General features: G+C 44.6%; 1 protein-coding gene across 2 annotated transcripts in view; it reads right to left on the reverse strand.

The window, feature by feature from the left end:
- Window positions 1-13,037, reverse strand: part of SLC25A33 (solute carrier family 25 member 33) — a 44,690-nt gene that overhangs the window by 9,818 nt on the left and 21,835 nt on the right. For both annotated transcript variants that reach the window (XM_010364182.2, XM_030913220.1), the window contains exons 3-4: window positions 4,623-4,700; window positions 1,953-2,053 (exon numbers count right to left, since the gene is read on the reverse strand). In XM_010364182.2, coding sequence (XP_010362484.1) covers window positions 1,953-2,053; window positions 4,623-4,700 — 179 coding nt within the window. The remainder of the gene's footprint in view (window positions 1-1,952; window positions 2,054-4,622; window positions 4,701-13,037) is intronic.

Below are 13,037 nucleotides of genomic sequence, written 5' to 3' on the forward strand. Positions count from 1 at the left end.
CCCGCCTCGGCCTCCCAAAGTGCTGGGATTACAGGCTTGAGCCACCGCCCCGGGCCGCCACTGGCCTATCTTTAAGCAAAGAGCAACCTGTTTTGGATCTCTGCCTTTCCTCCTCAGAGCTCTGTATTACATAGAAACGGCTTCCTTGTATACAGCAACTTTAACATTTTCTATTCAGGGTCTAGAAATAATTAGCTATAAATACTCAGACAGGTTGGTCATACTTGTATTTGGAGTAACAATGGCACACAAAAATGATGTGTACATCTTACAGACTGGTAGGAGATGCAAATTTTTCGTAAAATGCCAATTTAAGTTCTCTAAAATATTTTTCTAGGCCTGGCGTGGTGGCTCATGCCTGCAATCCCAGCAGCACTCTAGGAGGCTGAGGTAGGTGGGTCACTTGAGCTCAGGAATTCGAGGCCAGCTTGGGCAACATGGTTAAACCCCATTTCTACAAAAAATACAAAAACATTAGCTGGGCATGCTGGTGTGCGGCTGTAGTTTCAGCTACTCAGGAGGCTAGAGGAAGGAGGATGGCTTGAGCCCAGGAGGTGGGGATTGCAGGCAGCTGAGATCATGCCACTGCACTCCAGCCTAGGCGACAGAGCCAGCCAGCCAGACCCTGTATCAAAACAAAACAAAACCAAAAAAAAAAAAAAAAACCCTTCTGTTTAAATGGACATGGAACTCTATACAGCCTTCTAGACATAGCCTTCTTGGCCAGGCGCGGTGGCTCATGCCTGTAATCCCAACACTTTGGGAGGCTGAGGCGGGCAGATCGAGACCATCTTGGCTAACACAGTGAAACCTCGCCTTTACTAAAAATACAAAAAATTAGCTGGGTGTGGTGGCTGTGCCTGTAGTCCCAGCTACTCGGGAGGCTGAGATAGGAGAATCCCTTGAGCCCGGGAGGAGGAGGTTGCAGTGAGCCGAGATCTTGCTGTTGCACTCCAGCCTGGGCGACAGAGTGAGACTCTGTCTCAAAAAAAAAAAAAAAAAAAAAAAAAAAAAAAAAAAAAAAAAGAGCCTTCCCTTCTCTCAGATATCTACACGTTCATGTTTTACAAGTACCTCCTGGGGAAGAAGTCCTGCTATGGCTTTTCATTAGGAAGTGGAATGGTTCCCTCAGAAGAGAACAGATGCCCTATGAGTTGTCACTGACCCTCCTGAAAAACTCCACTACAAGCCCTACACCCTCACTGCATAACCCATAGTTGGGGACAGGAGTGCCAACTGTACACAGGGTGTGTGGGACCCCGTGGGGAATCTGAAGAAAGAAACTCTAATTTTAGAAAATCATCTGATGGGGCGGGGCCAGGCACAGTGGCTCATGCCTATAATCCCAGCACTCTGGGAGGCTGAGGAGGGTGGATCACTTGAGGTCAGGAGTTTTGAGATCAGCCTGGGCAACATGATGAAATCCCGTCTCTACTAAAAATGCAAAAATTAGCCAGGCGTGGTGGCAAATACTTGTAATCTCAGCTACTCAGGAGGCTGAGGCACAAGAATCACTTTAACTTGGGAGAAGGAGGGTGCAGTGAGCCAAGATTGCACCACTGCACTCCAGTCCAGCCTGGGTGACAAAGTGAGACTGTCTCAAAAAAAAAAATTAAAATAAATAAATCTATCTATATATATAATTTGATGGGCAAACAGGAAGACATGAAAAACCTATGAATATTCCTTTAGAAGAACAAAATACCAATAGCATGCATAGAACATGTAAATTTTGAGGGCAAATAAAGAGCTTTAGCGGGCAAGGAAAATAAAATCAAGCTACAAACTGCTGTCACTCTCCTATCAGTTGTAACATAAAGCTTTAGAAAAACAATTTTAGGTGCAAAGGAAGAAAGGAGCTAATTTCTAATTCCTGGAAAAACTGTTTGGCAGAATGCATGCTTTAGAAAAGCGAGAGAGAAACTCTCTCTTCACTCACTAGGGTAACATACCTGCAGAGCCAGCTGAGAAAATATGCACAATATTGCTGTTAGGCACGAAAATGCCATTAAATTGCTCTTTGGCTTTGGAGTAACATGCAAAGTATACAGCCCTGTTAGAACAAAGAGAACATTATAAAGAAATCATCATAGTGCAACTTTATATGTCCCTCCAGAATACCTGAAAAATTTTCAGAAAATAAAATGGGAAAGACACTGCCACGCACCCAAAAATCTTGTCCTCGCCTGTGCTAAAACCAAAACCTGCCACAGGCACGTTCAGGAAGCTCTTGTGTGTCCCTCCAGAAATGATTTAGTGATGACAGAGGTGTTCAAAAATAATTGAGGAAAGTGAGATTTGGGGAAGACATCTACAAAGTCCTTTTACATTCTTCGTTCTGGATAAATGCTAACCCTTTAAGCATCAACACATTGGAAGTTTTGAATTTTTGTTTGTTTCTAGAATAGACCACACTTTTTCACCTTGTGCCAAAATGAGAATGTCGAACACAATTTGAACTGTTTTTGCATGACTCAGGATCACACAGGAGCAGCCATCATATCATACCTGTGTTTTCATAAAGAGTCCTCCCAGTATCCCCTGCCTTGAGTACCACAGAGTGGTCCCGTCACCTTTGTTTTCTCTTCACTTTTCCCCCTGCTATCCTCCCTCTTTTGGGGCTGGGAAATAGGAGCTACTTGGCACTTTTCCTGGTCTTTCCCCAGCAATGCAGGGAAAGTGTTTCTTTCTTCTGCTGGCCAATGAATCTTAATCATAGAATATATTTTTCAGTTTAGGATCTTAACTACTTATCATTATTGTGTTATAAAAGTCTTCCTTTTCCCCTAAACCCCAATTGTTCTAAATGGGTGAGGCAGCCAGGAATCTGCATCAGGTTACCAGGGTTACACTGTAGGAGCACTGCCTGTGAGCAGCGAGGGCTCTTCTCACTTTGTTTACTACAGATGGGCAGTAGTTTCCCATCTATGAATAATGCACACCCCAGATCATCTCACAGACTAGTACTTTCTGTTTTTAAATACATCACACATACTTGCTACAAAATTCTAAAGCAACAAAAGCAGTAAAAAAGTCTGCCTTTTTACAACATCCCCAGGTGATGTTTTTGGTTTGTTTGTTTGTTTTGAGATGGAGTCTTGCTCTGTCACCCAAGCTGGAGTGCAGTGGCGTGACCTGGCCTCACTGCAACCTCCACCTCCTGGGTTCAAGCCATTCTCCTGCCTCAACTTCCCGAGCAGCTGGGATTACAGGTGCATGCCACCACGCCCAGCTAATTTTTGTATTTTTGTAGAGATGTGGTTTCACCACGTTGGCCAGGCCAGTCTCAAACTCCTGACCTCAAGTAACCCGCCTGCCTCGGCCTCCCAAAGTGCAGAGATTACAGGTGTGAGCTACTGCACCCAGCCGATTTATGTTTAAATTGGAGCACTGATCTAGAGGAATTCTATAAGCTTTTGGTCTTCCACCTATATAAGACAACATTCTCATTTTTGTTGAAAGACTTCATTTTCTTTCAAGTCTCTTGGAGTATGACAAGTTAAGTGTCCTGCCCCTGCCACCCAGTTCTCTTCTCAGGAGGTCCTTTCCGGAAGAAGTTTTTTTGTTTTGTTTTTTCTTTTTGAGATGAGTTTGGCTCTTTCACCCAGGCTGGAGTGAAGTGGCACGATCTCGGCTCACTGCAACCTCTGCCCCCAGAGTAGCTGGGATTACGGGCGCCCGCCACCATGCCTGGCTAATTTTTGTATTTTTAAGAGAGACAGGGTTTTGCCAAGTTGGGAGGCTGGTCTCCAACTCCTGACCTCTAGTGATCCACCTGCCTCGGCCTCCCAAAGTGCTGGGATTACACGGGTGAGCCACCATGCCCAGCCTGGAGGCAGTTTTTAATCTGCTTTCCAGACATGCTATTCTCTCTCTGTCTCTGTTACTTTTACAATCATACAGTGTTATCCTCTCTATCCTATCTATCCAAGAGAACTTTCTGCCAAGATGGGATGCCGTGTATCTCTGCTCTTCAATACAGTAGCCATTAGCTGCATGTGGAGATTGAATGCTTGAAACATGGCCAGGGAGCTGAGCAACTGAACCTTTAATTCTGATTAATTTACATTTAAACAGCTCCTTGTGGCCAGTGACTATGTTATATACTGTGACAGTACAGTTCTGTATATTTCAAACTGGCTTTCAGGAGAAGCCCTGCAAAAATATGAGGATGTCATTTTATAGAAAGTTAAAAACCTTTACAATTCCTCCGGATCAGTGTTTCTAAGTGTGTTGGAGTCACCTGGGGGTTCTGTTAAAATGCAGATTCTGATGTAGGTCTGGGATGTGCCCTGGGATTGTGTGTTTATAACAAGCTCTCAGACAGTACTAATGCTGCTGGCCGCATGCCATACTTAGAGGAGCAAACACTTGGAGTACATTACAGTAATGATAGCAGATTAATTTTCACGCTTAAGAATATGAAGAATACGGTAAGTAGAATCTCTTTCACACACTGAAGACACATCTACAATTCTCAATGACTATTCGCTATGTCCGCTATATTTAGGCAAATCCAACACAGAAAGACACTAGTCATTCAGCAGCATCACCCTTTGGTAAGAAAGGACCCAGAATTCCACACTGCTTAGCACGGGCTAGCTGGAAAGTTTAATGCTTACCTTGATGGTGCAACTCCAACCAAATTTGGACCCAAGCCTCTAAAAAGTGACTTTGGTCCCTCTTTCTCCAAGATCGACCTGAATAATAAGAAAAGACAAACCTTTAAAACCCCTCAGGCAAGGTCTATTAAAAATGATAGACCTTAGAGATAGACCTTGATAGACCTTGAGATCTCAAGTTCGACTCTTACCTGATTTGGTTACAATACAGAATGGGAAGTCTGTAGAATACTGCTATCATTAACACAGTGAAAAAAACATGCTTCAAAAAGCATCAGTTAGACATATTTTATTTTTCTGCCTTTCTTTTTTTTTGAAATAGAATCTTCCTCTGTTGCCCAGGCTGGAGTGCAGTGGTATGATCTCGGCTCACTGGAACCTCTGCCTCCCGGGTTCAAGCAATTCTCCTGCCTCAGCCTCCCAAGTAGCTGGGATTACAGACACTCACCACCACACCCAGCTTTGTTTATTTATTTATTATTTAGACCGAGTTTCACTCTTGTTGCCCAGGATGGAGTGCAATGGCTTGATCTCGGCTCACTGCAACCTCCGCCCCCCAGGTTGAAGCGATTCTCCCGCCTCAGCCTCCCGAGTAACTGGGATTAAAGGCATGCACCACCAAGCCCAGATAACTTTGTATTTTTAGCAGAGATGGGGTTTCTCCAAGCTGGTCAGGCTGGTCTTGAACTCCTCACTTCAGGCGATCTGCCCGCCTCAGCCTCACAAAGTGCTGGGATTACAGGCATGAGCCACCATGACCGGCCTAACACAGGAGGAAGCTGTGCAGAGTCTGTACTATACAATGAAATCCTGTGAAAGTAGGATGAATATCTGGCAGAGGGTTCCACACAGGGAACAATTTCCTCATCAGGTTCAGAGATTTCTTTTGGATTTACTGCTTCTAACAATCCTATCTTCTAGATCTTTACCTAATATAGTAGAAACTTACACAGGGATATAAGGAATAAGGCCAGCTCAGTGCTTATACCTGTAATCCCAGGACTTTGGGAGGTCCAGGCACGTTTACCCAGGAGTTCCTGACCAGCCTGAGCAACACAGTATAGACCCCATCTCTACAAAAAATGAAAAAAATTAGCCAGATGTGGTGGTGTGTGCCTGTGGTCCCAGCTACTCAGGAGGCTGAGGTAAGAAGATAGCGGCTGGGTGCGGTGGCTCAAGCCTGTAATCCCAGCACTTTGGGAGGCCGAGGCGGGCGGATCACAAGGTCAGGAGATCGAGACCATCCTGGCTAACATGGTGAAACCCCGTCTCTACTAAAAAATATAAAAAACTAGCCGGGCGAGGTGGCGGGCGCCTGTAGTCCCAGCTACTCGGGAGGCTGAGGCAGGAGAATGGCGTGAACCCGGGAGGCGGAGCTTGCAGTGAGCTGAGATCCGGCCACTGCACTCCAGCCTGGGCGACAGAGCGAGACTCCGTCTCAAAAAAAAAAAAAAAAAAAAAAAAAAAAAGAAGATAGCTTAGCCTGGGAGGTCAAGGCTGCAGTGAGCCATGATCACGCCACTGCACTCCAGCTTTAGCAACAGAGAGACACCTTGTCTCAAAAATTGAAAACAAAAAAAAAAGTTGGCGGGGGGCGGGTGGAAGGTGGAATTTAAGGAATAGAAAACTCTAATAATTTTCATGGACAGGATGATGATTATTTAAAACCAAAGCCTAGTAAGTATTTCAAGTCCAAAGATTATACCATGACTGCTTCTGCTTGTGTTTTTTTTTTTTGAGATGGAGTCTCACTCTGTCACCCAGGCTGGAATACAGTGGCACAATCTCGGCTCACTGCAAGCTCCGCCTCCCAGGTTCATGCCATTCTCCTGCCTCAGCCTCCTGAGCAGCTGGGACTACAGGTGCCCGCCACCACGGCCGGCTAATTTTTTGTGTTTTTAGTAAAGACGGGGTTTCACAGCGTTAGCCAGGATGGTCTCAATCTCCTGACCTGGTGATACACCAGCCTTGGCCTCCCAAAGTGATGGGATTACAGGCATGAGCCAGTGCGCCCAGCCAATTGCTTTTTCTTTTAAACTTTTTTTTTGTGGTGACATACACATAATAGAAAAATCTACCATTGTAACTTTTTTTTTTTTGAGACAGAGTCTCGCTCTGTTGCCCAGGCTGGAGTGCAGTGGCGCAATCTTGGCTCACTGCCGGCTCCGCCTCCCAGGTTCATGCCATTCTCCTGCCTTAGCTTCCCAAGTAGCTAGGACTACAGGCATCTGCCACCATGCACAACTAATTTTTGTATTTTCAGTAGAGACAGGGTTTCACTGTGTTATAGCCAGGATGGTCTCCATCTCCTGACCTCGTGATCCACCCGCCTTGGCCTCCCAAAGTGCTGGGATTACAGGCGTGAGCCACATTGTAACCATTTTTAAGTGTACAGTTGAATGGCATTAAGTATATCCACACTGTTGTGCAACCATCACCATACCACCATCTACCTCCAGAACCTTTTCATCTTTTCAAACTCAACCTCTGCACTTATTAAGCACCAGCTCCCTAGCCCTCCCTCCTGTCAGGCCCTGGTAGTCACCATTCTACTATCTCTATAAATCTGACAACTCTAGGTATCTCTTATCAGTGGCATCACATCTTTTTTTGTGACTGGTTTATTTCACCTGGTCTTTGAGGTTCACCCACGTTGTAGCATGTGTCACAGTTTCTTTCTTTTTATTTTATTACTTATTTGAGACAGAGTCTCACTCCATCACCCAGGCTGGAGTGCAATGGGGCAATCTCGGCTCACCGCAACCTCCACCTCTTAAGTTCAAGCAATTTTTGTGCCTCAGCCTCCCCATTAGCTGGGATTACAGGTGAGTGCCACCACGCCCAGCTAATTTTGTGTGTGTGTGTGTGTGTGTGTGTGTGTGTGTGTGTGTATATATATATATAAAATTATTTTTTTTTTTTAAATAGAGACAGGGTGTCACCACGTTGGCCAGGCTGGTCTCGAACTTCTGGCCTCAAGTGATCCACCCACCTTGGCCTTACTAAGTGCTAGGATTACAGCTACTGTGCCCACCCAGAATTTCCTTTTTTTAAAGGCTGAATATGATTCCACTGCTGTATCCACCACGTTATTATCCATTCATCCATCGGTGGACACTTGGGTTGCTTCCATGTTTGGCTGTTATAAATAGTGCTGCTATAAACATGGTTGTACAACTATCTGTTTGAGTCCTTACTTTGGATTCTTTTGTGGAATCCAAGTGGAATTGCTGGATCACACGGTAATTCTATGCCTAATTTTTTGAGAAACCGCTAGGCTGTCTTCTATAGTGGTTACACCACCTTACATTCCCGCCTGCAACATAAAAGGAGTTCCGAATTCTCTATAACCTCGCCAATGTGCTTTTGACAAAAAAAAGTTAAATATTGTTACCGATTAAAAGCGACTCAGAAAATCCTAAAAGGATTGTATGGAACACTCTTAGAGGCATTTTTCTGCTGCAGCACAGTTATTCAAGTTGGTTAAATTTACTCTCTTCAATGGTTCAATTTCCATGGTATCCAATAGAATTTACATTGTTGTATTAGGGTCTTCTCTAATTTAATCTCCTTTTCTTACTCAGGATTTTTCTTTACTACTAGTACCGTCCACCTGATAGCACTCAAGGTTGATATAGCTCCCAAATAATCATATGCTAGTCAAAAGTTAATAGAATGGCTGGGAGCAGTGGCTCACATCTGTAATCCCAGCACATTGGGACGCTGAAGCGGGTGGATCACTTGAGATCAGGAGTTCAAGACCAGCCTGGCCAACAAGGTGAAACCCCGTCTCTACTAAAAATACAAAAACTAACCAGAAATCACTTGATCACGGGAGGCAAAGGCTGCAGTGAGCCGAGATCATGCCACCGTACTCCAGCCTGGGCAACAGAGCAGGACTCTGTCTCAGAAAGGAAAAAAAAAGTTAATAGAATGTTTTACCTTCATTACAACACACAGAAAGTATGATGAAAAGATCTTTCACTTTATGGAAAAGATGTTCCTGTAAAGCTAATAGTAAAGTAAATCCTGTCAATTCTACTTCTACGACTTCCACTTTCTCCACAGGGAAAGTTTCCCAAATTAAGCTGGTATTTGGTGCAAAAGAGGTACAGCTGACATTCTGGTCCATGGCATACTGGATAATGTTAAAGTTTCATCTATTTCCAGCTCTCCTTCCTCAGATCACTATGCAACTTTTCATGCTCTAAATTCTCTGAATGTATAAATAAAATTTTGAATCTTAGCTTCTCTTCTCCTAATTTTTGGATGTTTAAAATGAAGAATATCTGTACCTTCAAAAAGAGCTTTCCTAAAAAGTAGGCTAGCAATTAGACGAAAAAGAGTGGAAAGAAAAAAGCAAAACTATGTCTATTCACAGATGACATGATCTTTTGTTGAAATACTAAAGAATTGGCAGGGCGTGGTGGCTCACACCTGTAATCCCAGCACTCTGGGAGGCGGAGGTGGGCGGATCACAAGATCAGGAGATCGAGACCATCCTGGCTAACATGGTGAAACCCCGTCTCTACTAAAAAAAAAAAAAAAAAAAATTAGCCAGGTGTGGTGGCGGATGCCTGTAGTCCCAGCTACCCGGGAGGCTGAGGCAGGAGAATGATGTGAACCCGGGAGGTGGACCTTGCAGTGAACTGAGATTGTGCCACTGCACTCCAGCCTGGGCGACAGAGCGAGACTGTCTCAAAAAAAAAAAAAAAAAACACTAAAGAATCTACTAAAACAATTATCTCTATGAAGCTATTATTGGCTGGGCGTGGTAGCTCACACCTATAATCCCAGCACTTTCGGAGGCCAAGGTGGGCAGATCACTTAAGGTCAGGGGTTTGAGACCTGTCTGGCTAACATGGCAAAACCCTGTCTCTACTAAAAATATAAAAATTAGTCAGGCGTGGTGGCATGCACCTGTAGTCCCAGCTACTCAGGAGGCTGAGACAGGAGAATTGCTTGAACCTGGGAGGCAGAAGCTGGAGTGAGCCGAGATCATATCACTGCACTCCAGCCTGGGGGACAGAGAGACTCCTTCTCAAAAAAAAAAAAAAAAAAGTTATTATTTTAAAAAGTAGTAAGCCAGACCTTATTCCCATGTGTATGTGTATATATATGCATATATATACACATATATACGTGTGTGTGTGTGTGTATATATATATTTTTTTAAACAGAGTTTTTTGCTCTTGTTGCCCAGGCCGGAGTGCAATAGCGTAATCTCGGCACACCACAACCTCTGCCTCCCGGGTTCAAGTGATTCTCCTGCCTCAGCCTCCAAATAGCTGGGATTACAGGCACCCGCCACTATGCCCAGCTAATTTTGTATTTGTAGTAGAGATGGGGTTTCTCCATGTTGGTCAGGTCGGTCTGGAACTCCCTACCTCAGGTGATCCCGCCCGCCTTGGCCTCCCAAAGTGTTGGGATTACAGGCATGAGCCACTGCGCCTGGCCCATTTATATAATTAAATTACATAAAAATATTATGGAGAGAAAGTAGTCTTATTTTCTAATCTAATCATTTTCCTTACTGACAGGTGTAAGACCAGGCCCTTGTAAGTGATCCCATACAACCTCTGCCTCCTGGGTTCAGGCAATTCTCCTGCCTCAGCCTCCTGAGTAGATGGGATTATAGGCGCCAGCCACCACGCCCTGCTAATTTTTTTTTTTTTAAGATGGAGTTCTTGCTCTGTCGGCCAGGCTGGAGTGCAGTGGCTCCATCTCGGCTCACTGCAGCCTCTGCCTCCCAGGCTCAAGCGATTCTCCTGCTGCTTTTTTTTTTTCGAGACGGAGTCTCACTCTGCTGCCAGGCGAGTGCAGTGGCACGACCTCGGTTCACTGCAACCTCCGCCTCCTGGGTTCAAGCAGTATTGCTCTTTTAAAAGACTGAGCTCTCTGAACTAAAACCTCTCTCAAGTAACATGTTGAAGCGGCCTATACTTTATAATATAGCACATAATCAAGATTTTCAAATGCTAAGAGTATTGAGAAATTGTGTTAAGTTTAGATTCTCTCTGTGGTCCCCATTAATGTATAACCTGTTTAGCTTCAGGAGTCATTTAAACACAATTAAGGGAATCTCTGGCTCCAGGAAGCTTGAAGCCGCTCATCCATAATGCAGTAGAGAACTCGTGTCCCGAAGTGACTCAGGCCTGTTAAGAACTTAGGAAAGACGGTCTCCATAGTTACACATATTAACAGTTGGCAAAAAGCCAAATCTGTTACATAATCCAAACTTCTAACCTAGCTGGATGTTTACAAAACTTTTCTGGAACAATTAAGATCCTACTATAAATGGTAAATTTCAGCTGCAAAATCAAGCCCAGAAGGATCCAGACTCATTTTCCCACAGTCACAAACTTTCATTTAGGAAAAAAATGAAAACAAAACAAAAATCAGGGTCTTGTTTGGAGCATTTTATTCTCTTCACTAGTTTTATATCATAATACGAATACCACAGACTAATCCAAGAGAAATGTCTCATCTGAACACTGCAGTTCTTAAAAGATAGATAGGAGATCACTAACACATTACTTTTCAGATGACAAAGGCACTTGAAAGAACAAAGAGGGCCGAGCGCGGCGCTCACGCCTGTAACCCCAGCACTTTGGGAGGCCGAGGTGGGCGGATCACGAGGCCAGGAGATGGAGGCCATCCTAGCTAATATGGTGAAACCCCGTCTCTAGTAAAAATACAAAAACAAATTAGCCGGGTGTCGTGGGTGGGGGGCGGGGGGGGCACCTGTAGTCCCAGCTACTCGGGAGGCTGAGGCAGGAGACTCGCTTGAACCCGGCAGGTGGACCTTGCAGTGAGTGAGCCGAGATTGGGCCACTGCACTCCAGCCTGGGCGACAGAGCAAGATTCTGTCTCAAAAAAAAAGAAAAGAAAGAAAAAACAAAAAGAGTGTATCTCAGCAGTTTAAATAGTAAGAACTCTGCTGGAAAATATTAAGCCAGAAGATTTTTATTTTTTTAAAAAGCAGATACCTGAAATACATATACTATTTATTACTCTGGCAAATTTAATAGCAGAAGCCTGAATCTGTTAACATATTGCCTTTTTGCTTTTTAAGTAACTATTTTAAAAAAAAAAGATAGGTTCTTCAATAGAGAATATTTTTTCTTTGAATTTTGAAAAATAAACTTCCTATAAATTCCGTTCCCTGACAAGTCTTTTAAAGTAGTATTCCCCAAATGAGTAAGACCATTAATAAGCAGACAACTTTTTTTTTTTTTTTGAGACGGAGTCTTGTTCTGTCACCCAGGCTGGAGTGCAGTGGTGCGATCTCGGCTCACTGCAAGCTCCGCCCCCTGAGTTCACGCCATTCTCCTGCCTCAGCCTCCCAAGTAGCTGGGACTACAGGCGCCCACCACCATGCCTGGCTAATTTTTTGTGTTTTTAGTAGAGACGGGGTTTCACCGTGTTAGCCAGGATAGTCTCCATCTCCTGACTTCATGATCCACCCGCCTCGGCCTCCCAAAGTGCTGGGATTACAGGCGTGAGCCACTGCGCCTGGCCATAAGCAGACAACTTTTAAACAAATGACCATGTTATTTGTGTGGGTTTTTTTTCTTTTTTTTTTTTTTTTGATATGGAGTCTCGCTCTGTTGACCAGGCTGGGGTACAGTGGCGTGATCTTGGCTCACTGCAACCTCCACCTCCCAGGTTCTCCTGCCTCAGCCTCCCAAGTAGCTGGGGATTACAGGCATGTGCCGCCATGTATTTTTGTATTTTTAGTAGAGACGAGGTTTCACCATGTTGGCCAGGTTGGTCTCTAACTCCTGACCTCAGGTGATCCACCTGCCTTGGCCTCCCAAACTGCTGGGATTACAAGAGTGAGCCATTGCGCCCAGCCTTGTATGGGTTTTTGATAAACACACAGTCTTCCAAAAATGTCAACAGGAAACTAACATGGGCTTTGTAGATAAGACCAAGGCCTGTACCCTTGTTCTTGTTTGATCACTTACTAGATAAAGACCCTCTCTGTAAACCATTGTGCTGTTAGCTTAGGGATGGTTAATGAAGAAACAGAAAGCCAGGCTGGGCGTGGTGGCTCAAGCCTATAATCCCAGCACTTTGGGAGGCCAAGACGGGCGGATCATGAGGTCAGGAGATCGAGACCATCCTGGCTAACTCAGGAGATTGAGACCATCCTGGCTAACTCGGTGAAACCCCGACTCTACTAAAAAATAAAAAATAAAAATTAGCCGGGCGAGGTGGCGGGCGCCTGTAGTCCCAGCTACTCCAGAGGCTGAGGCAGGAGAATGGCGTAAACCCGGGAGGCGGAGCTTGCAGTGACCTGAGATCCGGCCACTGCACTCCAGCCTGGGAGACAGAGCCAGACTCCGTCTCAAAAAAAAAAAAAAGAAACAGAAAGCTGTACAATAACCCAGGTGAGAGAGGATCGTGGCT

Source organism: Rhinopithecus roxellana, chromosome 12 (assembly GCF_007565055.1).
Source record: "Rhinopithecus roxellana isolate Shanxi Qingling chromosome 12, ASM756505v1, whole genome shotgun sequence".
NCBI classification, from domain to species: domain Eukaryota; kingdom Metazoa; phylum Chordata; class Mammalia; order Primates; family Cercopithecidae; genus Rhinopithecus; species Rhinopithecus roxellana.